Genomic DNA, 22,840 nt, shown 5'->3' on the forward strand with positions numbered 1-22,840 from the left:
TCAGCTCTGTGTGGTGCCAGGGATCTGGGGAGCTTGAGAAGCAGTGGCCCCCCTCAACTGCACCATAACCCCATTTGTCTTAGAGCCTTGGAGGGTGATCCAGGGAGATCAGAAAGAACAACACCCTTATTGGCGGTGGGAAGACACCGAACACGAGACACAGCTAACCCAGGATTGTCTAGTCACAGTTGCCAAATAAATAAAACATCCTTCCAAACAAAGTGAGTGTTGCCAGCTGGGCATGGTGGGACACACCTGTAATCCCAGTGGCTTGGGAAGCTGAGGCAGGAGGATCATAAATCCATGGTCATCCTGGGCAACTTAGTGAGACCCTTCAGCAAAATAAAATAAAGAGGGCTGGGGACGTAGCTCAGTGGTAGAGCACCTACCTGGTATTTAGAACAAGGCTCTGAATTCAATCCCCAGTAGAGCTAAATACTCACCAAGTCTTCAATTTAGTGAGTATTGCAATGGTATGGTCTATTCATTGCTAAATTCAAATTCAGTCCTTTTCTGGGCATTGCTGTCCTTTGCTAGCTTACTCAGGTCAGTGGTCTCGACTGATGGCAGACATCAGACCCCAGGCGCCTGTGCCTTGGGAGAGCTTTTTACACCACCTGATGTTATGCTGCTATGCAGTTGACAGAGCCCTCTCACTCCTGCAGGCTCATCCAACTCCATCCTGCCAGGTAGTAGGACAGTGGTTATTTCCCTGGAAGGCAGTGTAGCCTAATAGTTAGGGAACTGGACCCCAGAGTCAGTCACATCCATGTTGTAAACCAGTTTCCCTTCTTATCAGCTGTGTGATCTTGGGCAAGTTTCTTAATTTCTTGGGGCCTAAATTTCCTAAAAAGGAATTAAATTAGCATCATATACAATAGCACAAGAATTTGTTAAATGAGGTTAGGCTTGGTGGTGCACCCTGTAATCCTAGCTACTTGGAAGGCTGAGGCAAGAGAATCACAAGTTGCAGGCCAGCCTTGGCCACTTATCAACATCATCTCAAAATAAAAAACAAAAAAATGCTGGGGATGTAGCTTAGGGGTAATGCAGAGCCTGACACATAATAAGTGATTAAAAATAGTCAAGAGAAAAAGAAGTTTTAAAAAATCTTATATTAGCCAGGCATGATGGCGCATACCTGTAATTCTAGTTACTTGGGAGGCGAGGGCAAGTTCGAGGTTAGCCTTAGAAATTAGCAAGGCCCAAAGCAATTTAGTGAGACCCTGTCTTAAAATAAAAAACAAAACGGACTAGGGATGTGGCTCAGTGGTAAAGCATCCCTGGATTCAATCCCCGGTACATACATGCATACATACATACATACATACATACATACATAAATGCCTTTTTCCTATTCTATAGGTGAAGACAAAAGTCCAGGCTAGATCCTGGAGCTGGAGACTGCCCAAGGGAAGTTTCCAGATGCACAGTCTAAGGTGCTTCCTGTGGCCACACCACATGGATCCCTTTTTCCTCTGCTGCTCTCTGCCTCAGCCTTGCCCCGCAAATTCTGCATGCCCAGATGGGGAAGCAGGTTCCTGCTGCAGCCCGTGCCTCTTCACTGTAGGCCAAAGGCTGATTCTTACCTCCTGTAGGACGGTGTGGAAACATTTGCAGAAATGGGGACAGTGATCAGAATTCAAGGCCCACAGTTCACTGGTGGTCAGCTGTAGCGGAGGTGCCAGGACAGTCATATTAAAAATAAGCAAGTGATGTTCTCATAAAGCATGTATGGGTTGAGATAGCTTTTTTTCTCTTCAGGAGCAAACGGGGCCACAGAGGGAGAACATTAAATTCTCTCTTGAAATGATGATGGTGATAAGTTGGGCAGGTTAACTGTCGGCAGCTCCCACCAAACCTCCTTCCACCTTTCTCAACTCCTGTCTTCGGCTTGGCTTTATTTTATAAGGGCCGATGGCTCCCTTTTGGTTTGGCTGTGTTCCTTTTTTGAAACCTCTGTTCACATGGGCAAAATGTGCATTTTTTCATCAGCCAAGTAAGTAAGAATGATCATAAATTATTTCTCATCAGAAATCAGAACACACATGTGACATGGAAAAGAGAGGGAACGTTTAGGGACAATAGCTATGAATATTTGAAATGAGTGCTATTCTGGAAAATCAGGTCCGCTGAGACCCAATGATAACAAATCAATATTAATAATAGCTAACACTTACGTGGCATGGACAGTGGCCAGTTCTCCTGTGAGCGCTCTTCCTGGGCTAACGCACAGATTCTTTCTCACAGTAACCATAGGGGGTCGGTACTGTTTTTGCTACTCCTGGTCTACACCTGAGGAGAGCAGCACTGTGACTAGAGGTGGTGTAGCTGGTTCTGGGCTCAGCTGTCTGGCTTCCCAGCCAGAGGTGCCACTCTCCCATGGCCTGCAAGATACTTCTCTGGGGATGGGCCCGTCTCTCTCTTTAACTGACTGACAAGAGGGTGCCCTGGCCTGAGCTGAGTGATGATACCTGGAGCCCGAGACTCCTTCCTGCTCCACGGCTGCCAGGTTGGAGCAAGCAAGTCCCAGCTTTAAAGGCAGAGGGACTCCACTCTGCAGGCCCCGCTGCCCCTCTACCATGTCCCCCACTTGTCCTGCTAGGATTTTATGATTCTGATACTTCAGACTCAGGCTTGACCAAGCCCCAAAGTACCAGAATTGAGCTGGGATGCCAAAGGGTGGGGTCCTAGACCAGGTGACCCAGCCTGAGAGAGGCAGAGACAGGGACACACAGGGAGTCATTTAATTGTACATTAAAAGAGAAGGACCCCTCCCCCACAGCCCTCCCACCCCAGCTCCCTTCCAATCACATCAGAGACCCCAGAGGGGGCTTGACCTCTGTCCTTGGGGGAGGTCAGCCGGGGTGACCCTGCCTGTGTTCAGGATCCCGTGAGAGAGGCCCAGCTGCAGGCCCTGGAGGGCTGGAAGCACACCCGGAAGCAGGGCCGGGGTCACAGAGGGCGGCCCAGGCGGAGGGAGGGGCTTCCTTGGCCCTTTGTGAGCTGATGGGCAGGGAAAGATTAGTTCCACAGGCAGCCCCTGTATCCCCAGAGAAAGGGGCTATTATGGAGCAGCTAAAAATACAGGGCACAGCCCACCCCCACTCCCCCTTTTATTGCCATGGAGATGAGGAGAGGGCTCTGGGCGGGCTGCAGAGGGCAGAAGGGGGAGAAGGAAAGGCAGGTGAAGCAGGGGAGGGGGCAGTGCAAGCCAAGAGGAGGAAAGAGGAAGGGAGAGAGAAGAGGGGAGAGAGGAAGAGGGAGACAGGCCTGCCTTTCTCCACCCGGTGACGGGTGGGATTTCCCAGCTGTTTCTCCTCTCATTTCCCCTCCACATCCTGCCTGCCAGGTCAGACACTGCCTAGGGGCTACTGGCGGGAAGAAGGGTTTGCCCACTACCCTGCAGCTGGCCTGGTGACCTTTGAGGGTGAGGGGTCCAACCATCTGGGATTAAATTGCAAGATGGCCACATGGAAGGCAGCTGGTGAACAGCTGCTAGGCCTTGTCCTGCTTCTGAACACACCAAATCATTGACTCTCAGAGACATCTATCTGACCCAGCCCTCCATCCTCTTCTGTGTCCCCATCACATATTGATACAGTCAGTGATGTGACTTCTTACCTGTGCCCTTGTGGGGGTCCCTTTGGTTGTCAGAAAGGGCATCCTAAGTTAGGTGGAAATCTGCTTCCCTCTGACAGATTTCCTGTGTACATCCACACATAGGCCCTCGTCCTACCCACTGGGATTGCACACAGGGGAATAAGTTATTCATTTAATATTATAGATAGAAAGATAAAAGTCTGACACTTAATTTTTTTTAGTTGTAGATGTACACAATATCTTTATTTTATTTATTTATTTTTATGTGGTGCTGAGGATGGAACCCAGTGCCTCACACAGACTAGGCAAGTGCTCTACCCCTGAGCTAAAACCCCAGCCCCAGTCTGACACTTCTTGACGTGAAAAATTTGAAAAACCAACTGAAAAGATAAGTTTGTTGGAAAACAAATATAGTCCATAGTTCAAATATAATCAAAGGTAAAGTGAAAGTTCTCAAATGGGAAGTGATTCTGGGCATAAACGCTGGATAGGATATCTCATGATGCCAGGATCCTGAGTGCTACCCTGATGTCAACTCAGAAGGTCATGGGCAGGGCATTTGGTGTTTGTTTCAGCAAACTAGATATTAGGTAAGTACCCTGCCTAAGGAACAGCGAGGGAACCCAGAATTAGAATTTGCCAGGGAATTGTGGCTGATCTGTCGTTTCATGTCTCTCTGTCCCTGCTGCAAGCTGGAGAAGCACCCTCCATCCTAACTAGGATGCTTTTGGGAAGAGGAGCCAGACCCTGGCAAGAAGCCAGGGGCCTTTCTTACCAGAGATTTTACAAGGAAGAAACCTCTTCCTGGGAGCTACCAGGGTCCCACTGACAGATTTGTGATGCTGTAGCCTGAAGGCATATAAAGATTTGGGTTGATTGGGGTCTCCCACTGGTAAGATTTATGAGTCCAACCTTCACTCTTGGGAGCCCACCTGGGCAGCCTCAGGTCAGTCTCTGGCCCCCCCATAAGACTCTTTGTAGCAAGATGGGTGAGGCCACATGAAGCAGGGAGTGTAGAAAAGAGAAAAGAGGCAAATTTCATTGTGGAGGAAAAAAAATTGGGGCCCTCATCACCATCTCCCCAACTCTCACCACCTGGAGAGGCCTGGGAAGCAGATTCCTTGTGCAGACATTCAGGGTAGGTATGGTATAGGTGATAGAGGCACCAAGATGAGCTTCTTGTTGTGGCTGCACTAACAAAGGCTACTCAGTATGCTCAGGACAGTTGCTTAAAAAACACAGGCATCAGCAGATGTCGGAGAGGGCCCTGCTTCTTGAAGCTGGAGAAGAAAAGGAGGCAAGACCAAGGCTCCCTATTTGAACAGTGCCAAAGCCCGAGCTGTCAAGAGAGGCAGGCAGATCTGCTATTGCCTCTTCCCATTCAACACCGGGGCTCCTGCCCAAATGCTAGCGTCCAGATTGTATTTATGACTGTTTTAAGAAGGAGTGACAGAGCCTTTTAATATCCCTGACAGCCTAGGATGTTTTAATAGATGGTGGAGCTGGGCTTCGGGAGTTAAGAAAAGAGAGCAGAGTGGCTGAGGGAGCTGTCAGGCCTGGTTTCTATGACAGACCTACTGATCGACTCCACGACAAAATAAAATACGGGCCTGTGTCTCTCCTCGGCCCCATCAGGTTGACAGACAGTCTGTCACCATTGCATGTCATGTTTCACCTCCTAATCACTCAGGCTTAGGGGAAACCTGTGTTTAACAGGGAGTCCCTACAGGATTTCCACCCAAACCTGCCTTCTGAGCATCAAGCCTCCCTGTCAACCTCCTGGGCTCCAGTCGACAGGCTCTGATTTCCTGCATTTCAAACAGGACACGTCTATCTGCAGAGGACTGCCTCAGTTGCCGCTATTTGTGGGAGGGTGGTTATAGGTCACACAGGACAACTCGGTGTTCGGTTGCACAAGAGTGTGAATGCCACTGAACTAACTGTACGTCCCAAAGGGTTAAAGGGATAAATTTTATGTTATCTATAACTTATCACCAAACCCAAACCCCACCAATGGAGTAAGTAGCAAAGAGAGGTACTTTGGGCCTTTGATCCCTTTTCATCTTCTCAGTTCGGCCACGTGTGTCCACAGCCTATGTACCCCCTGCCTCTGCTTCCATAAAAATACCCTAGTTGGTAGGCCTTATGGTCACTATTGGAGTCAACATCTGGAGGCACCTTCTACACACTTTTCCAGTCACAAGTTTAGGGCTGGTCTGACCATCAACTCTGTGCGGCTAAAGCCACTTTGGCCCCATCTAGGGAATGTTCAGGAAGGTGAGGTATAAAGGATTCTCTCTCTGTGTCTCTCTTTCTGTTTCTCTCTCTCTCTCTTTTTTTCTTTTATGGTACTAGAGATTGAACCCAGGACCTCATATGTGCTAGGTACGTGCTCTACCACTGAGTTACATCCCCAACATTTTTTATTTTGCATTTTGAGAGAGGTCTTGCTTAGTTACCCAAGCTGGATGGAATTTGCCATCTTCCTGCCTCAGCCTCCTGAACAGCTGGGATTACAGGCATGTTCCTGGCCTTTCTTTCTTTCTTTTCTTTTCTTTCTTTCCTTTTCTTTTCTTTTTCTTTTTTTGGAGGAGGAAGGAGAGCAATAAACCCAGGGAGGGGGGACTACCCACCTTGATTCTTGAGTGGCTGAAAGAAACCCCAGAGAAAGAACTAGTTAAATTCCTCCTCCCTGTGGATTAAGGTGGATTGTGATGGGTCAGCTCTCCCTCCTGTGGCTCCTATTCCTCCTTCCCTACCCTGCCGACAAGACAACCCTGATACTTCCAGGGCCATAGTCCCAGGGGCTTAGATTCCACTACAGATGAGGCGCCCCTCCATCTCCCCCCAGCCCAGGGCTCTGCGTTCAAGTCCTATGCCAGGAGAGAGTTAAGGGCTTGGGTTTAATTTGCCCGTTAATCACAGTTAAAAGAAGTAATGAGCGTCTCCCCAAAGCGTGGGTGTTTCTCTGCAGATTAAGCAGCAATTTGCATAGCCCCTTTATTCATTCCCACCTTCCCCTGTGGGGCGGCTTGTCCTTTCAGACACAGCCAAGCGCAGCCGGTGGCAGGAGCAGTTTGACAAATGGCTTTGCCTTGCGCCACGGTTTGGGCGACAGGGAGGGAGGGGGACACTGGGAGGGAGAGGGCAGCTCCCGACAGTAATGGATAGCTGGGGCGTTAAATAGTGCAGAACTTTTTATTAGACACACAGGAGAAGTTTAAATATTCAAACTGGTTTTCTTTGAAGCCTGGGGAATGAGAGGAGGGTAGCAGGCTGGCTAAGGAGAGTTTACTCAGGGCCAATTTACTCAGAGGCCCCGATTGTCCCAGTCATTGGAGAGGAAGGGCATCTGGAGGACACAGGGGGATCCAGGTCAGCTGGTGCCCCGGGGTGCCACAGCCCTGCAGCAGCCTTGACACCCTCTTGCTGGGCCCAGCTTGCCATGCAGGATGGCAGCCTGGAGGCAGCTCTCAGGCCAGACTTCTGGGCCACAGCAACTTGTTCAAAGCCCAGCGAGTGAGCGTGAGCAGCTTTTGGTACACCAGGGCTCCGGCCCTGCTTTGGTAGCAACCCTGTGTCTGTGAGGCAATGACGTCATTGCTTTGCCAAGAGGATGTGACCCTAGGCCTCTGCCTTCCTTCCTAGAAATGTTCTCCACAAACAGGGAAAGAGGAGAGATGGGCCCAGAAGATCCTCAGGCAAGGTGCTCTCCCTGGATGTCGGTGAAGGGTGGAGGGATTTTGGTCCATCAGTCCATTTTAAAAGCCTACTTAACCCCAATGTTCTCCCAAAACTTCTAGCATTTTGTGGGACTCTTCCTTTTTGCTAATCTGTGAATCACCTGATATAATATTTCAGGGGTCACAGTCACTTGAAGAGAGATCATTAAGACAACTGAAATTCAGAGAAGTCAACTTTGAGATTGCAAAGGGGATACAATAGCTCTTATCATGCAACCAACAAAGCTCTCCTAAGGACATGTATCCCACCCTTGGGGGGTCTGGGAATGCTGATGACGATAGAGGGATTAATTCTGGAAATGTCCACTAACTATTTGGGCCTCATCTGAGCTGAGTGGGAAAGGCTTCCAGGGAGCCAGGAAAAGGGTTGGGGACGTGGGCTGCATGAGCGACTGGTCTCTTGGGTGGGAAGGAAGCTACAGAGAAGAGAGAGAAATCCAGTATCAAGTGTTGACCTGCTACACAAGGAATTAGGGGAGCAAAGAGGGCATTAGTTTCTAAGCAGGGAAATGAGTAGGGCAAAAGGGCCCATAGCAAATGGGAAGGGTGGGTTGGAGGGGAGCCAAAAGAAACCGGAAAGCTATTAACGGAACCGGTGGAGATAGGAAATGCCAGAACTACAGTGTACATGGGGATCATAATGGTTTTATTTGGGAGATGTTGGGATACGGGGGACAGCCGAAGTTCAGGATCTTTCCAATCTGCCACCCTCTCACAATAACTATTTGTGTCTTACTATGCCAGCACTACCCCTGTGTCCCCCACCCCTTCAGTATTGGGGATGGAACCCAGGGCCTCACAATTGCCAGCCAAGCGCTCTACCACTAAACCATACCCCAGCCCTTCCAGGAAGCCCCTGCACACACTCGCCATAGCTGCCCACTCTGAAGTCTGTAGTATCTTTGTCCTTACTTTATAGGTGAAGGACATGAGGCACAGAGAGGTCCAGTGACTAATGCCAGACCACACAGGGAGAAAGAAGAGCCAGAATTTGACCCAGGCAGCTCAGATCTTAGAATATGCTAATAACCACTATTTTGCACTGCCTGTCTTCCTATTACTTAAAAAAAAATGTTTTGTTAGTTGTAGATGGACACAATACCTTCACTTTATTTATTTTCATGCAGTGCTGAGGATTGAACCCAGTACCTCACTGGTACTTGGCAAGTGCTCTGCCACTGAGCTACAACCGGGCTCCCTATTTTATTAGCTTTTGTACATGCAAGTAAGGCAGAGGAGAGAGGAGAAGAATATGCAAGTGGCAATTAAAAGATGAAATACACATTAGTAGAAGGACAGATAGGAGTGTAGAAAATGGCAGAGAAGAGCCATAGGATCTGGGTTTCTAGGGGAGAAACATAAGCAACATGGGGGGAGTCGCTGTAATGGGGGATGCACATGAGGGAGCAGGACCACAGCCCAGGCGGCTAGTGCCTGCTCCTGAAGGCCTGGGCGTGCTTTTCTTTTGTCCTTGGTTCCAGGTCAGTTCTCTGGAGCAGGGGATTCTTTGGATGGGTGATGTTTGGTCTGAATGAGCAGATCATTCCCTGGCCCTGCACTGGCCACAGCCGCAAGTTCTAGATGTGTCAGGGTCTGTGTGTTCTTGGCAAGTCTTCAGCGGGCCAGAACCCAGCACAATCTTTAGCACTACACCAATCCATTTTCATGATCATCCACTGCAGGGTGCAGTGCAAAGGGATCCTTTTCGTTGTCTGTACAGAGAACCACACTCTGAGAGGACAGGGTACACTATACAGGAAGAAAGGTTTCCTTTGGGCAGAGGCAGTTAGTGGGCTGGAGTTAGCAGGGTGAGAGGATTTTGGAAAGGTTGGCTCTGCTTCTTGCCTGAGTAGGGAGATGAATCCTAGCTAAGCCATGAGAGGCGTTGCCCTAAATCCTCCCTAAAAAGAGGTAGGGAAAGAGTCAACATGAAACTATAGGGTTCTCTTGGCAATGAATTCACCTCAAACTAAGAATCTGGAAGGTATAATCTTGGCTTGTGAACTACCTCTTTCTCCAAATTTTTTCTTACAACTGGAAACTTGACTGCCAGGAAGCTGGTCTTCAAGCTCATCCAAGAGTGCCTCACTTCTTCCTTCTAAGGGGGCAAATCATGCCAGGAAGGATAGGCCTTGTCACTGTCCCACCAGCCAAGTTTCAGTTGCTGAAGCTGGCTTTGAACTTGCAATACTCCTGCCTCAGCCTCCCAAGCCACTGGGATTACAGGTGTATGCTACCATGCCCAGCTTGTCCCATCATCCAAAACAAAGTGTTCACGTTGTGAGGGTACCCCCGAGCAGGCACTCTTCCAAGAACTGTCAAAGCTCAGCTTATTAACCCTTACGGTGATCCTGTGGCAATTCTGAGAAAAAAATGAGTAGGAACCTAAATGCACCAGAGTAAAGCTGAGGGGATTTGGATTTATTCCCAAAGTCATGTTAACTGCCTTTACATGGGGTGAGCCAGCCAGGTGGGCCACTTCTGTGTTTCTGGCCTGGCCAGGGGGTTGTGGGGATCCAGAAGGCAAAGAGGACTAAAGGTTCTGGAGAATAAACCCAGCATTATCAGGTTAAAGGATTTAAGGAAACAACTTACCTCAGCCTAGGAGTGGGGGAGGCTTCATTTCAATAGATAAGCAAAAAAAAAAAAAAAAAAAAAAAAAAAGGGCCTAACCCTTCTGAGAACAGTCCACTAACTACACTGCTTACCAAAGTGCCCAAAATCTGAGAAACCCTTCTATCTAATCCCATTTCCCCTCCTGCAGATGTGGCCGAACCTCAGTACAATTCCCTGCTAGCCGGATGTGGGGCAGGGAAGGCAGGCCCTGTGCTCATCTGTGGGGAAGAAGCAAGAGCTTTGAGGTCTGAACCTGGCCTTCCAGGGTCACATGATCCTTAGGGTTTCTCCCTACAGCTCCGTCTGGCCCTGTAAGCAATGGAGTCTGTGTGACAGTTGGTGACTGGGCAGGGACATTAGAGCTGGCAAGGGTAGCATGCCTCAGTGAGCTGATGGCTGTGAGAGGCTGAGAGTGGGCAGCTGACCAGGTAGGCCTGGAGGTGGCGGGCATGCTCTCAGAGGGAAAGGGACCACCATGGACAGCAGACTGTGCCCCAGGTTGAGTCTCCAGAATGGCCACAAGCAAAACACAGACCACTCATGCTCCTTTATGTCCTTCTATTCTGGACAGTTTTCCAACACTAGTATCTTCCCTTTCTCAATTCCTGATTTCTTATTTCAACCCCCAATTCCCCCAAAAGGAGGTGACCAGGCAAAGATTGGGGGGAAGCAGTGGGCTGACATTAATCGATAGGAGCGGCTTCGAGCAGTTCATGCGGCCTTATCTCTCTCTCCTTTGGATAGCGTGTGTCCGCCAGAGTCCGCGGGGTCGGTGATTAATAGGGGCCATCACTCACTGTCCCGGACGGCTGAAAGGCAGCAGGGAGGGGGCGGCCCTCCCCAGAACTGAGATAACAAGCAGCAGGAATAATGAGTGGTGTCACTCCACTTTTCATTTTGATGGAAAGTCATTACGGGAGTCAACGCCAGCGACAAAGAGTCATGAATCAACTGCTCTGCTATGAAATTAAAATCGAATTGCTGGCCACCCCCAGCCCCTACCCTTCCTGGGAAATGGGGATGGGTAGGTGGCTTGGGAGAAGGGTGCTATCCTGGGGTGGGCTCTATCCAATCCCAGAGATGGCAGTTATGGGCAGGAAGTGAACAGGCAGCTAGTGAAGGTGACAACTTCTGTCTCCACCTTGTTTACCAGACCTTTCCTCCCCAACCGCATTTCCCCTCTGCCTGGAGGTAAGCTGTGATTAAGAGGAAAATACAGCTTTTCTGGCTCCAACAGGGCTGCCACTTGAGTGCTCCCTTCGGGCTGCTGGCCGGAGTGGGACAGCCCAGGCCCACTGTTATGGAGACAGAAATCCAGCTGCCCAAGCCTTCTCAGAACCCCTTGCTGAACCATCTGTAGTATTAATGGGGTCCCCTTTATTACCAGAAGCAAAAGAGAAAAACCCTTAGCCTGGGGCTCGATAGTGATAGCTGATGGCCCAGGGAGGCCACCTGGATCACGAACACATAAGTAACCGTCAGCAGTAAACCAAGAGTCTTTTGCTCTTTTATTAAGTCCAATTCAACTAACTACAATCAGCAGCTGTGGTTCAGGCTGATAGGCCACAGGGCCAAGCCAAACAGTTTCTTGCAGAGTGCCAGGTCCCCATCCAGGGGATGGTTCCTTCCTCTGGCTCTCTGTCCTCCAGCCTGCCTGGCTTCTTGAGGGGAAGGGCTTCACAACATCAGCCCTGGCAGTCCTACCTCCACCTGAGGCTGGGGAGATGGACAGGCAAGAACACAGAGGGAGAACGTCAGACAGAGGTTCCCATCAGGTTCACAGGGCGCCCGCTGTACCTCTTGGAGATGTCAGCTTCAATCTAAAAGATAGCAGTACCAAGTGGGCAGGAAGCAGAGGCAGGTGCAATGCCTCCTTCTGTAGAAACAGGGTGGGGGGTTCCCATGTGAGGGGTCTGCCTATCCTGTCTTACCAGCTTCTGCAGCTCCTTGGTCTTCTCCAACAGCAGGTCCAGCTTGGGCTCCAGCGCTGCCTGCTCCTGAAGTGCCTCCTGCTGCTTCTGCACCATCAGCTCTTTCTTCAAAGCCAGCAGCTGGGACTGTTTTAGTTTTTGCTGGAGGAATTCTGTCACTCGGTCCACATACCTGTGCAGAGCACTCAGTAAGGATTGGTAGAGCTGTGCACCTTGAGCATCTCCATCCAACTGCTGGACAGGTGAGGCTCACAAACCAATTCCCTAATTGCCTCTCACCCTCATATACTTAAGTCCTTGTTTTGTAAGGAATACCCATTCTAGGTCCCCCTTCCTACTTGGAAAGTAGATCCTTCCTGCCTGTATACACAAACCACTCCTATCTTGCCCCCCCCCCCCCCCCCCCGCAAACCCCTCTATCCTCAGGAGGTGATGTCATGGGATGCAGGGATTAGATTTAAGGGGTCATGGAAGAAGAGGAGGAATACAAGGGGAAGAGCTCAAGATAATGGAGCCTAGCATCAGGTTAGCCAGACCTTGGTGAGGCCAGAATCATAAACAGATGTTGCATTTGAAGACTGGTGAGCCGACCAATCAGATCCTGCAGTGTGGACACCATGGTGACCATCTTTTCTTTGGTCTGGCCCTGTAGAATGGCGGGAGCCAACTGAAACTGGCTCACGGAAAGGATGTCAGCCTCCTCACTCATCTCCACTGCTCTCTGGGACAAGAAGATCTCGAGCTGAGGACAGAAGAGTTGATTCAAACTAAGAAAAGAACTCAGAAGCTAAGTCCTCAGGCTGCTCATCCTGGGAGAAGGAGCAGTGAGGGCTGGACTTTGGGTGAGGCAGTTATCACTGAACATGTTCATGGCTAGAAACTCAACAACTGCAATGTTAGAGTGTGCAGCAGCCTCCACCGTCATTCTGTGGTCCCCCATTCTGACCTCAGGCCAGTCCAGCTCTAGACCTCCATCTTTTCTCCCTAGCCTATGGCTCAGATAATGAGAATGAAGAGATTCAAAGGTTTTCTCCACCCTAGGGAAGGTATTTATTTTCTCTTCATGAGGGGAATGAGATTCAGGGAATAGGAATCCATGTTTGAGAAACCCTGGATTAACACAAGGCCAGAAAGAATATGAGGGCCATATCTAGTCAGTCTTATTCTGCCATAAAATCTTGATACCTTTTGTCCTGCTTATCCCTTGAGGCTAAGAAAAGCCTCTCTGGGGAGAAAGACAGAACCCAGTGAGGGCTGAGATCTTTCAGGAGGGTCTCCCCAACCTGCAGTCCACTCAGAAGGATAGACCCCATCTTTCCAATCCTATAACAAAAGGGCAGCCGAGAACACCAGCTTCTTATTGGGGCTGCCAAAACCTCAGCCACAGGAATTGTATTTCAACTTAAATGAGATGGAGTTGTTTTTGTGGTACTCAGGATTGCACCCAGGAGCACTCTGCCACTGAGCTCTACATCCCCAGTCCTTTCTTATTTTCTTTTATTTTGAGACAGGATCTTGCTAAGTTGCCCAGGCTGGCCTTGAATTTGAGATCCCCCTGTCTCAGTCTCCCAAGCTATTGGGATTATGGTTGTGAGCCACCACCCAGCACAAGATATTATGTGGTTCCCAACCTGCTCAAAACCTCTGACAGCTTCCCAGCTCATGAAGTCAAACCACAGTTCTGACTCTACATCTCTGAGCTGTTCTTTCATTCCCCGAACCCAGGGCCCTCTGCTCAGCCACATGGCCTCCCTGTTGTTGCTCAAATGTACAAAGCACGCTTCCACTTCTGGGCCTTTATAGTGGTTCTCTCTGCCTAGAAAGCCCTTCTGTCAGATACCTGCATGTCAAAATTGCCTACAGTCTTGACTTATAGTCACCTTCTCAATGACACTTCCTTGATCCCCAGATATAAACCACAGTCCTGCCCAACAATACGAGTTTGTCTCCCTCCCCTGCTTTCTTTGTGTTACTTAGTAGTATCTAACATAAACTGCATACTTATCTGTTTCTTATCTGCTTTCCTGCTAGAACATAAGTTCCATGAGAGCAAGGACTTTGTCTTGTTCATTGCTCAAGCTCTGGATGTTTAAGACAGTGCCAGACACTCTGGAGGTTTATGAGAAACATGGAGCTGAATGAATGGGGGCATCCTAATACGTTAGGCTCCTATTCCAGGACATGGAAGGCACTCAGCATCCCTCACGTGAATAGGGTCAGGTCAGGCCAGGGGTCAGGAATGATGCCACCTGTGCTGAAGCAAGGCCTCCCCACATCCCCCAGGTGACAGTACCTCCATGAGCTCATCAATGAACTGATTCCGGGTCTCAGGGTATTCAAGAAGTGTCAGAGCATCTGGGCCTCTAGCAACACCTTCTGGAGCTGCCAGGAAGAGAGGGAGAGAAGTAAGGAAGGATCACAGGACTGGGGAAGAAAAAGATACACCTTAAAGTTTGAGAAGCCCTGACAGATTACCATGGACAGACTCACTGCACTAAAGGCACTTCCCCAAGGGGAAAGGTTAACTTTCCCCAGGTGTCTCAGGCCTTCCTGCGCTAACCCTCATCCTGCCGGCAGAACCACAGAACTGGATTTCAAGGAGCACTAAGCCGGGCAGTGGGAGGTAAAGTGTCGTCCTGCACTGCCCTCTAGTGGCTCTGGTCACTGCTACAGTCTCCCTGCTGGTGATCATACTTCAGGACCAAGCTGGTCCCCTTGAGTCCCCGCTATCAGTACAGGTGACCCACATTCAGTCTCTAGAAAGTTTGAGAGTTTCTAAATAGTTCAACAAATTTCCTGTGTTTCCCTCCACTGACATCCTCAAGATTTTGAGAAACAGTTAAATGTGCAAGAAGCCAAATTTCAACAGTATTATTTTTCTTTGTGCCTAGACTTGGGGGTCCTTGAGCACCCCACTCTTGCCAGGGCTGCAGGGATGGAGCACTTACCCTGGGTTCCTGCTTCAAGCACTGTGATCTGCAAAGCAGTAGCATTGTCTCCCCAGTCTATCCCCTCAACTCCAGCATCCTGGATGGAGAGCAAAGAACCCAATGTTGGGAGAATTTCCCCAAGCCCAAGGGGCCGGAAGAGACAAAAGGCTTTGAAAAGTTCAATGACTGAAAACTCCAATTGCATTAAAGTCTACAACCCTGAGGTAGGTGACAAAGATGGCAAGTATGGGTCCAGTTATGTTGTCACCCTTATCCCCATTTTTCAGGTTCCCACCTGCCTTTACCCCCACCTCTTGCTCCAAACCACAAGAGAAAGGAGGTCCAAACTCTGACATGTCACTTCTGAAACTACCTTCCTTGGACTGCACCTGGCCTTGGGGTTGTGAACTTGGATTGAAGCCTTTACGGACAAAGACAACACTTTTCTATGGCCGAAGCCGGACCACATAAAGTCCTCAAAGAGAAGGACTGGGAGGATGTCCTAACCTTTGACTCAGATTCCAGGGAGATGCCCCAGTCAATTCCAGAGGCTTCAGCAGAGATGCCTGCATTGGAAACTGTCTCCATCCCAAAGTCGCCCCAGTCAATCTAGAAGACAAAAACGTGTTAGCTCAAATAAGACGTGTAAAACGAAAAGGAAGGGGGCTTGCTTTCCCACGGGCCTTAGCTGCTTCTATAGGGAGGACACATTCAAATGCAATAGGCTCCAAGTTCCCAGAAGAAAGTCATCTTCAGAGAGCTCAAGTGATTGAAGGGCTCCTCGTTCAACAAAAGCCAGCCTACTGATGTTCTTTAGCACTTTTCTGTACTCTGGTCGTAAGAAGGCCAGAAAAGTAAAGGAACAGAGTCTTCTAGATCTTCCTGCCAATAGTTTTGCTCACAAGAACCTCCTTTATGCTAGGTGTGGTGGTGCACACCTGTAATTCCAGCAACTCAGGATGCTGAGGCAGGAGGATTTTAAGTTTGAGGTCAGCCTCTACAACTTAGCAAGATCCTAGGAAACTCATGAGCCTCAGTCTCAAAATAAAAAATTGAAAAGGGCTGGGGATGTCTGGGTTCAATCCCTAGCATCAAAACAATACCCCCATTCACTTTAGAACTCTGAATTCAGGTCAGAGTTTAGAGTGTGTGCTGATGGGGCAAGGAGCACTCACTCAGCTCCTAATGAGGCCTATCTTACCGCATCTTCTTCCAATTGCTCAGGAGGCTCCTCCAGGCGTGGCCGCTCTACCACAGATGGCTCTGTTCCCGTCCTCCATTCATACACAGTTGAGTTTCCCCGTTTCTGCACGTACCGTAGCATTGGCAACACCTGCTCTGTGGGGCTTCAATAAAGCACACAACTGACCCTCCTACTAACCACTTGGGAAGCCAACACTGGGCTCTAGCCTGGGTCACATGGTCAAATGGGCAAGACTCCCACTGATTCAAGTATGTACAATGTTGCTTACATATCATGTGGGAAAAACATGCATGGAGAAGGGAAAAGAGACAGGAGAACAGGCAAACCATCCCTGCTACAGAGAAGCTCGAAGTCCTTTTTACCTTTCACACACAAACTCTACACAGGCCTGGTACAGGTCGATGGCTTCCCCCAGGGACTGAGCCCCTGCCCCAATCTCAGTCAGCTGACTTGGCAGGTCCTTCACCAGGGCCAGCAATTCTCTTCGGACATTGTCTCCCTAGAGAGGGGAGAGAAGGGGAGCCAAGACAGATGTGGCAGAAGGGAGAGTCTAACAGGCTAAAGAAAATATCCAAAGACTAGAGACAGGTAAGACACTGGGGCACAACCCAGCCAAGAAGGAAGTCTTTACTGGCAGCAGAGGAGCAGGGCTCAGGCACCCTCCTACTGTGACAAGGGACCCAGATGCCCATTCAACCACAATGCTTGCTCACCGTGATGCCATACTGTTTGCAGGAATGATAGAACTGCTCACGCATCTCAGCAGCCCCCGCCTGGCCCTCCTCCTCTTTGCGGCTGTATTCTTGTTGCAACTGCTGGCACTTAGCAATCTGCTTCTTCAGCGAGGGGATCTCATAGTTGACATTCCGAACCAGGAGGCTAGAAAGTTCCACTGAGGAGGATCCAGGAAATTCACCCCAGGACACCCACACCCTAAGGCAAGTATGCCCAAGGATGCACACAAAGATGCCCTAGCATGATGGGTTAGGAGCAGGGATTGACTCCCTAGCACCCCCTTCCCTATTATGGAACCTGAGATGAGTTAAGTAGCCTCTCTACTCCAACTCTCAATTGTGAAACAGGGACAATATTTACCATGCAAATCCATATGAAACCCCAAGCACAATTCCCTGCGTTTAGTAGACACTTAGTAAAAAGTAGCTGTTATGATTATTTATACTATTCAAAAACACAACCTAAAGTACATCTGACCCTTTAGTTGTTCTCTCAGGCACCCAATATGACCCATGCCTCTTCAGCCTAGCATTGAATAGGGGTTCAAAGAGGGTGGGGGGAAGCACACCCCATCTTACCAAGGAAGGGAAAGCAGGTCAGGCACTTGCTCAGTCAGGCTACAAATGCCCATTACTTGCCCAATCCTCCTCCTGACCTAGCACTTTGTGGAATTGATTTTCCCACCTACAAATAGGCAACATCTACACTCCAGTCTCTCCCCGCCATAAACTGTGTCTTCTGTAAGCCTGGTGTCCTCAGAACTCTGGGAGGGGGCCTCCCTGTGGATGCCAGGGCTACTTTAGGGCCACTTTACCTAAGTAGGTATTGTCCTTCTCATACAGGGCTACGATTTCTTGCCAATCCTGAGTAGAACAGAAAGAGTAAGTCAGCCAGACTCAGCAGTCACCTCACAGTTCACTTCCTGGACAGGGGAGGCTCTTCCAGCCTTTTCATTAGACACAACATCCTTGCCTTCTTCAGAAACTAATGCTGGCTAGACGATATGGGTGTTTTGTGTGTATGTGTGTTGGGGGGGGGTACTGGGGATTGAACCCAGGGAACTCTACTACTGAGCTATATCACCAGGTCTTTTTATTTTGAGATGGAGTCTTGTTAAATTGCCAAGGCTGGCCTGGGACTTATGATCCTCCTGCCTCAGCCTCCTGATTTGCTGGGATTATAGGTGTGTGCCCCCACACCCAGCCACATACTTTTAAGAGAATGGTGCTAACAAGTGATCCCCAAAGGGGAAGGTCAGAAAATGTAAGCCCAGGGGAAGGATATACTTTTAGCATAAACTACAGGGACAGAGGGAAAGTTCAGGACATAATCTATGTAGACATGTCTATAAATCTTTAAAAAGACCAGAGAGGCACTAGCCCCATGGACTGGGGCCACACATTACCAGCCCTTGGCCACACTTGCCTTCATCCGCTGTGAAGAGTACCGGCCAAAAATGTTTTTTGTGGAAGCTTCAGTGCCTTTGAGAAGGTCCACAATTCTCAGGCAGTGGAAATAGTGAATGTCTGGAAGACAAGGAGGAGTGAGGACACAGGATTACAACATCTTCCCACCTCCTCTGGACTTTGCAGGTGGCTGACCCATGGGTCCTACACTGCCAATAATTTCACCATGTAGCTCTCCCCCTTCATCATTCGGTGAACTCAGGCAACATAGCCGCAGCGCACTCACAGGACCCAGAGAGCAGCTGGGCGATCTCTTCGCTCTCTGGCATGTCCTGGATGGCAGCATTGATCTTCTCTCGAATCGTCAACACCAGACTCTGCCATTTCAGGTTGCAGTGCCTTCTGTCCACCAGCCAGTCTGCACGAGAAACACCCAAATCACAGCATACCTTCATACCACCTAAATGCCATCACTATTTCAAGCTTAACACACTGAGAAACTAACTAAAAGTTGTCTTTGTATTGTTTAAGGCATGGGAAGATGAGAAGAGAAGAAAGATCCAAAGAAAGGTTTGGGGCTAGACAGACTCTGGTGGCCTGTCTTTATCCTCAGTGATTTTTATAGAGCAACTGCCTCAACATAGAAATAAAGCAAACCTTTAAATTGGTCCTGACAGGAAAGTGCAACTTTTACCACACTAAATTCTCCATATTTTGCTTCTGAGGGTAATTATATCTTTCTTGTTGACAGAGGATGCTGCTCAACTTCCATGTCCTCAGGGCTGGGATTAACCATGACAATGGAAAGCACAGCCAGTTATGCCAAATACCGGATGAATGAACTACAAAGCTCCTAATACCTTCAGCGCCCCAAGGACTAGATAACACTATTCTATTCTTCACAATGAAGTGCCACCCTGCACACGTGACTACAAATGTGACTGACCTCAAGGAGTCTGGGCTGTTTTGTGGTTTCAGAGCCAAGCACATTTCCACATTTCCTCAATAGAAGAGAACTCTAAGAGCTAGGTTTTGTGATTAGATGGTCCTGGTTATTTTCTTGGTGATGGAGGTTGAACTCAGGGGTGCTTGACCACTGACCTACATTCCAGTCCTTTTTGAGACAGGGTCTCATAAGTTGCCCAGATTGGCCTCTTAACTTGTGATTCTCCTGCTTCAACCTCCCAAGTAGCTGGGACTACATACCACCAGAACCAGCCATGTGACCTTCATTTTTTAATGTCCAGTACATAAAACAGTACCTGGTAGAGAACTAACTCAGTGAATGCTCATTTACTGGTTCTTTCATTTCCAAATACAAATTCACACATTGAGCACACAGGGCCTGAAGAACTGGACAAGTGTGAAGTAAGGCCAAAGAAGGTCCACTGGTGGCCTATCACACAGGACTAAATGGCTCCATACAGTGCTTTACCACTGAGTTACATTCCTAGCCCCCTAAATGGCTCCACGTAGTGGCGAATTTAGAACCATGGCCTTTTGCTAACAAATCTGTCAACTGGTCAAAAACTATGATTCCATTCCAGTATCAGTAATATTCCCTCTCCTATGTTCCTCTAAAATTTTTATAAAGAAAAATCTCATCACTGGGCATGGTGGCACATGCCTGCAATCCCAGAGGCTTGGGAGGCTGGGGCAGGAGGATCTCAAGTTCAAAGTCAGCCTCAACAACTTAGTGAGGCACTGAGCAACTCAGCAAGACTCTGTCTCTAAAAAAAAAAAAAAAAAAAAACATAAATTAAATTCATAGATGTCATAAAATGAGGAGCAAAGGGCTGTGTTTGATTATCTTCATGGCAAGTTGGCATTAAATTGATGAGTCCAATGAACATTTTTAAATGCCAGGACTGTACATATGCCCTGAGATGGTCAGAATGAAGAGGTCTTTCCTTGGTTTTGAACAGATAGAGGTGGTCTGGCCACTAAAAGATCTCTATTTACTTTCACTGGTCTTGGTTGTACTGTGTCTGTAATCCCAGTTACTTGGGAGGCTGAGGCAGAAGCTGGAGGCTAGCCTGTGCAACTTAGGGAGACCCAGTCTCACAACAAAACAAAAAGTACTAGGGATGTAGGTCAGTAGTACAGTGCCTGCCTAACACCTGCTGGGCCCTAAGTTCAATCCTCATAAAAGGGGAGGGTGGGGAGATAAGATTTCTATTTCCAACCGAATTTGAAGTCCCTCTTCCCCCTAAAATCAAGGGGAGATGGAAGCTTTTTTTTTTGGGGGGGGGGAGAATATCATGGTTTGAACTCAGGGGTGCTCAACCACTGAGCCACATACCCAGCCCTATTTTATATTTTAGAGACAGGATCTCCCAGAGTTACTTAGTGCCTTGCTTTTGCTGAGGCTGGCTTTTTAAAAAAAATTTTATTTAATATTCATTTTTAGTTGTAGTTGGACACAATACCTTGATTTTAGTTATTTATTTTTATGTGGTGCTGAGGATTGAACCCAGGGCCTCGCCTACTGCCACAACCCTAGCCCCTTGAGGCTGGCTTTAAATTCAGGATCCTCCTGCTTCAGCCTCCGGAGCCGCTGGGATTATAAGCATGCACCACTGCGCCTGGGGAAAGCTTTTTTTTTTTTTTTTTTTTTTTTTTTTAATTGGAATCCAAAATTGAACCTAGGGTGCTCTAGTTAGACTCTTCTCAGTTTTCATTTTGAAATAGGTTATAGCTAAATTGCCCAGGCTGGCCTTTAACTTGTGATCCTTCTCCCCCCCCCCCTCCCCGGGCCTCCTGAGTAGCTGGTGGTGTACACCTAAACGGAAGTTTTTAAAAGATGGTAAAGTTTTTTCCCGACAATGCAAAGGGCATTGTTGAGCCAGACAGACTTGTTTCAGTTCAGATCTGCCACTGACAATTGATCATCTGTCACTCAAAAATATGATTTGATAACACGTTTAAGAAGAAAACCTTGGTTAAGTACAGACACTCTGCGGTTCTTCCCCGCTGCTCTTAGTCTGGTCATTGAATAAGGTAGGCGGTCAGCACCTCAGCCCACACTTTCAGAGCTCTTGGCTGTTGGCGGCAGGGGGCAAGTAGCAGGCCTCCCCCGACAGCCGACTACGCGGGGTCGCCCCCTCCTACCGAGCAGTTTGCTGGTCTGGATGTCGATGGGTAAGTGCTGATGATCCTGGTGGGAAACACGGCGGGGAGGGGCTCCTGAGCGCGTGGAGGGGACGCGCCCCGCGCGCACTCATTTCAGTGTCCCAACCGCCTCCCCGAAGGGCCAGAGCGACGGGCCCGCAAAGGCTGAGCACCGGAGACAGATCAGAGAGTCAGGAAAAGGGTCCCAGGCCAGTTCCCAGTTACCGCAACCCTGTTCTCCACACCTGCATCCTTCCTCCACTTCCGCTTCCGGCCGGAGACCCCGCCCCGCCCCGCCCCACCACCAATCCAGTGCTGGTGTAACTAATTCTCAGTTTAGGCGCAAACGGGCCTACTTCGGCCACGTAGATGCCTTCCGCGTAGCCAATCGGGGCGCACGCGTCATCCCCAGCGGCAAGCCCCGTCCACCCCGAGGCTCCGAATGGCTGAGTCTAGAAAGGGCGGGAGAATAGGGGACAGCCAATGGGAGGCGTGAGGCGGGCTCAGTGATGCAGAGCGCAAGGGAAGGGGTGCAGGGAAAGTGCTGCAGTGGCGGCGCGGCCACAGCAGGTGGCGCCCAAGAGCTGTTCCCCGTTCCTTCCTCCCAAGGAGGGCGCAGATACCCCTTCAGTACTGACCTACGCGTCCTCAGACAGGGACGTACAGAAGGGGTACCTGCGCCCTCCTGACGACATTTTCCGAGACAGTTGAAAATGCCTTCTTGCCTCCTTGCCTCACTTTACCGTTTACAGCAATTTGTAGATCTCTTCTGACACTTATCATTCTTTGCCTTCTGATAGTAAACTTGGGCTGAGCACCTGCTTCTATTGGACTTTTAAGGAAGGGAAAGGAGAAGAGGGAAGATCAGGGAGACATCCTAAAGATAACACCTAGGGTAGGAGTGGTGGCGCATTCGGGGCCAGCCTGGGCAATTTAATAAGACCCAGTCTCAAAATAAAATATAGAAAGGACTGGGGATGTAGCTCAGTGGTAGGGTGCCTCTGGGTTCAGTGCCTCTTGGTTCAATCGCCAGTACGAGGGGGGGGGTGGAGAACACCTACATTGAGTCTTAAAGGAAGAACTGTAGAACGAGGGGTTATGTGGGGAAGGGTGTTCACAAGCTTCACAGGCCACAAACTGCAAGAGGGATATCCTGGAAGCAAGAATGGCAACATAATTTGTGGGGTCCAACACAAAGTAGAAATGTAGAGGCCCTTGTTAAAATTTTATGAAGAATTTCAAGATGGCACTGCATAGGTCTCACAGAGAAGGCTGGTCTCAGGCCAATCTCTGTGCAGTAAAAGGTTTGAGGCAGGGAATGGATAGAGAGGAGGCCATAAAAGTGGAAGGGCTGTACCAAAGGGAGCCTCATTCAGGAACTTAGACTGCACCCCTGCAGACAGAGGGGAACCACTAAAGGGTTTTAGGGTTGGGGGTGGGGATACACATACTGGTTGCAAGGAGGATGGATTAGTGGGAAATAAAACTGGAGACAGAGAGACTGAAAGGAGGTTGCAGAGGTTAGGGCCTGATCTGGGACAGAAGATGTAGGGAAGAGGAG

General features: G+C 49.1%; 1 protein-coding gene across 2 annotated transcripts; it reads right to left on the reverse strand.

Moving 5' to 3' along the window:
- Window positions 1–11,457: 11,457 nt before the first annotated feature.
- On the reverse strand, window positions 11,458–21,583 carry CDK5RAP3 (CDK5 regulatory subunit associated protein 3). Of its 2 annotated transcripts, XM_081272090.1 has the most exons (14): window positions 21,525–21,583; window positions 21,280–21,325; window positions 18,455–18,586; window positions 18,188–18,288; window positions 17,577–17,625; window positions 16,741–16,919; window positions 16,390–16,526; window positions 16,025–16,169; window positions 15,331–15,432; window positions 14,842–14,920; window positions 14,187–14,275; window positions 12,430–12,635; window positions 11,894–12,065; window positions 11,458–11,782 (listed from the first exon to the last, which is right to left on the reverse strand). In XM_081272090.1, exons 1-14 carry the CDS (start codon window positions 21,528–21,530, stop codon window positions 11,717–11,719), a joined length of 1,509 nt encoding a protein of 502 aa, XP_081128216.1. In that variant the 5' UTR covers window positions 21,531–21,583; the 3' UTR covers window positions 11,458–11,716. The 2 variants fall into 2 exon arrangements, with proteins under 2 accessions (XP_081128216.1, XP_081128217.1); XM_081272091.1 differs by lacking the exon at window positions 21,280–21,325 and having other exon boundaries at window positions 21,525–21,556.
- Window positions 21,584–22,840: the final 1,257 nt, after the last annotated feature.

This window comes from Spermophilus citellus (genome assembly GCF_964194105.1).
Source record: "Spermophilus citellus genome assembly, chromosome: 17".
NCBI classification, from domain to species: domain Eukaryota; kingdom Metazoa; phylum Chordata; class Mammalia; order Rodentia; family Sciuridae; genus Spermophilus; species Spermophilus citellus.